Genomic DNA, 2,500 nt, shown 5'->3' on the forward strand with positions numbered 1-2,500 from the left:
TTGATGTATTATTAATGGCATAAAAGGGTAAACTTTCCACGCATGTCAACCAAGAATACAGTAAAATAAGTGTGTGGAGTGGATACCTTGACAAAAACAAAGACACTTTTCATCTATGGCATAAGGTGCACAAATCTAAAATAAGGGAGATACAGGACAGAGAAGACAGAAGATCGCCCCTTCATTTTATAAGTACCCTTCATGTTTACCTCGCGAAAACCAAAACAAATGTGACGCGTAACTCATTAATGCGATCCATCAAGTAGTCCATGTATTGCTAAGCGCTTGTGAGAAGGCTTATTTTGTCATTACTAGCGTCTGTTTTCCCGAATTCATGTATGTAATGCATTCTTCTAGTTTTATTATACTTCTTTTACGTCTTTTGGTAATAATTTACGCTATTCTGTATAATAACCTTGTGCGGATGCGCGTGTTTACCAGGAGATTTGACAGTTCATCCGGCGGCCTTTCAGTGAGAAACGCCGGTGAGAAATGTTTCGTTTTAAGTGCTGCGGCGACTATGGGTCATTTTTAAAGTCATATTGTGGATATACAGGACAAATAGACATTATTCTCAATAAAAGCTTGATATTTGAGCCCAACAAGTGCCCCAATTGCCAAAAAAAGTGATTAGAAACCAAGCAATTCTGACCATAGATAAGGATAAGTCCGATATGCGAAGCTGAGCTTCGCCCGGGCTATGCCAACGAGGGGAGCCCGGCCTGTGTCGACTAATGCCGACTCGCTAACGTGTGTCAGCTGGTGCTGACTCGTCTTAGTCCTTACCCGCCGTGGTGCCCAGTCACAGCAGTAACCTCCAGGCGACAATTGCAACTTCTCGCGCCTGGGCGGGGCGCGAACCGCCGACCCCTCGGATGAGAGGCCTACACGTTACCACTGTACTAGCCCGGAGGCTTGACCATAGACGGAAGCGCAGAAATGTTTGATCTTTCGCTATATAAAGGTTTGTGGTTTAACCCTGGGGTCCAGGGGGCAGAGCCCTCTGGCTAGTGAATATATAGATCGTAGTGTATAAATCCCACAGGGTTAGGTTAGGTTGGTTTATTGGTTAGGACACATTCTACGATTACCACAGGGGATCTGGATCATGTGAAATCCCGTAGATTTTTGCCGAATGATGGGTTTGGTTACAGAAGAGTTTTTCGAAAATAGGCACGTCGGTTTGTAGACTTTCAAAGATGGCGGTGATGTCCGTAGAGTTTTATTTGCCAATTTTATGCGTTTTTTGTGCTTGATTTACACATTTCTTTTCTCTATTTTGCTTATTTAAGCCTGTTTAACCCCGTAATTTCCCTGATCTACTTCATGCCCTCCCCTACTATCGGGACTTATCAAATCACATCATGATTGTCAGCTGGAGAATCCGACAGAGATTATCATCAGATTCATTCTCATCACACGAGAACAAATCTGATGATATAAATATTGTAAGGGAAGACCCAATCGTCATAGTCGGAAAATTAACCCATAGAAGAGCATCAGACAGACTGATTCAGTTATTTATTTTTTACCCTTCAATGCCATCCTTTGCTATCAGAACCAAGACTTTTGCTAATGGGGTGGCTTTTTACAGCTTAATTTTAATATTTTGCATAGCAGAGAGAGAATAATTCATAGACACCAAAATTGCCACGATTAGTTATGTGAAGGTATTTTGAAAAATTAGCTGTAAAAAATTACCAATTAACCCTAATTTGTATCATGAGAGTTAGGATTCTGTAAAATCTGCGGCCAAACCTTAGCCATATGGTAGATTTGTAGCCTCTGATATCGGTCCCGAAGATATTCTAAAAGATATTACCCAACTTTGCAAAACAAAAAATGATAATAATTAATAATAACTACTTGTACATTGCCTTTATCACACCATGTATTTCCGCGATGAGGCAACGACCGGCTAAAGCCACCTCACATCCAACCAAAAATAATTTCAACATAAAATACTCACATCTCGCTTCACCAACATCAACCTCATGGCCACATAACTTTGCTGCAATCAAGATTTTCAAGCCGTTAGGGTGGTGTTTCTGACTTAGGAGTTTCATTGCTAATTAAGCCACACTTCTCTAACAAGAGATCAAGGATGTCATGTAAACACGTTCAAGACCGTGAAAGACATGGAGCTATGCGAACGATATGTCGGATTGTGTTTGAATCCGACTGCACGACACACGAACGGACCGCCATTCGGATATAATTTCTCAACTGTAATATTACTGATTACTGTTTAACACTGAAAATAATCAAGGAAGATATCAAAATAATTAACGATGCATATATTTTGGAAGTGTGCAATGTTCTTCCAATGCAGAACAGTTAATAATACACATCGGAAAAAGATACATAACTATTACTTGCACTTAGATTGTAGTGCCCTGTATATCATTCTATAACAGTGTAGTTTGTCCATTTGATCTCCCGTTTTTCTTTATGAACTAGTATTGCTTTAATAAAGAGAATGGTAATTACCTACACTGTA

At 40.0% G+C, this 2,500-nt stretch overlaps 1 protein-coding gene across 2 annotated transcripts in view; it reads right to left on the reverse strand.

Annotated features, from left to right (window-relative positions):
* Nucleotides 1–2,156, reverse strand: part of LOC125044222 (methionine--tRNA ligase, cytoplasmic-like) — a 28,275-nt gene extending 26,119 nt beyond the window's left edge. For both annotated transcript variants that reach the window (XM_047640744.1, XM_047640743.1), the window contains exon 1: nucleotides 1,970–2,156. In XM_047640744.1, the coding sequence (XP_047496700.1) occupies nucleotides 1,970–2,066 (97 nt within the window). In that variant the 5' untranslated portion in view covers nucleotides 2,067–2,156. The remainder of the gene's footprint in view (nucleotides 1–1,969) is intronic.
* Nucleotides 2,157–2,500: the final 344 nt, after the last annotated feature.

The sequence above is a fragment of the Penaeus chinensis genome, chromosome 35 (genome assembly GCF_019202785.1).
Source record: "Penaeus chinensis breed Huanghai No. 1 chromosome 35, ASM1920278v2, whole genome shotgun sequence".
Classification (NCBI taxonomy): domain Eukaryota; kingdom Metazoa; phylum Arthropoda; class Malacostraca; order Decapoda; family Penaeidae; genus Penaeus; species Penaeus chinensis.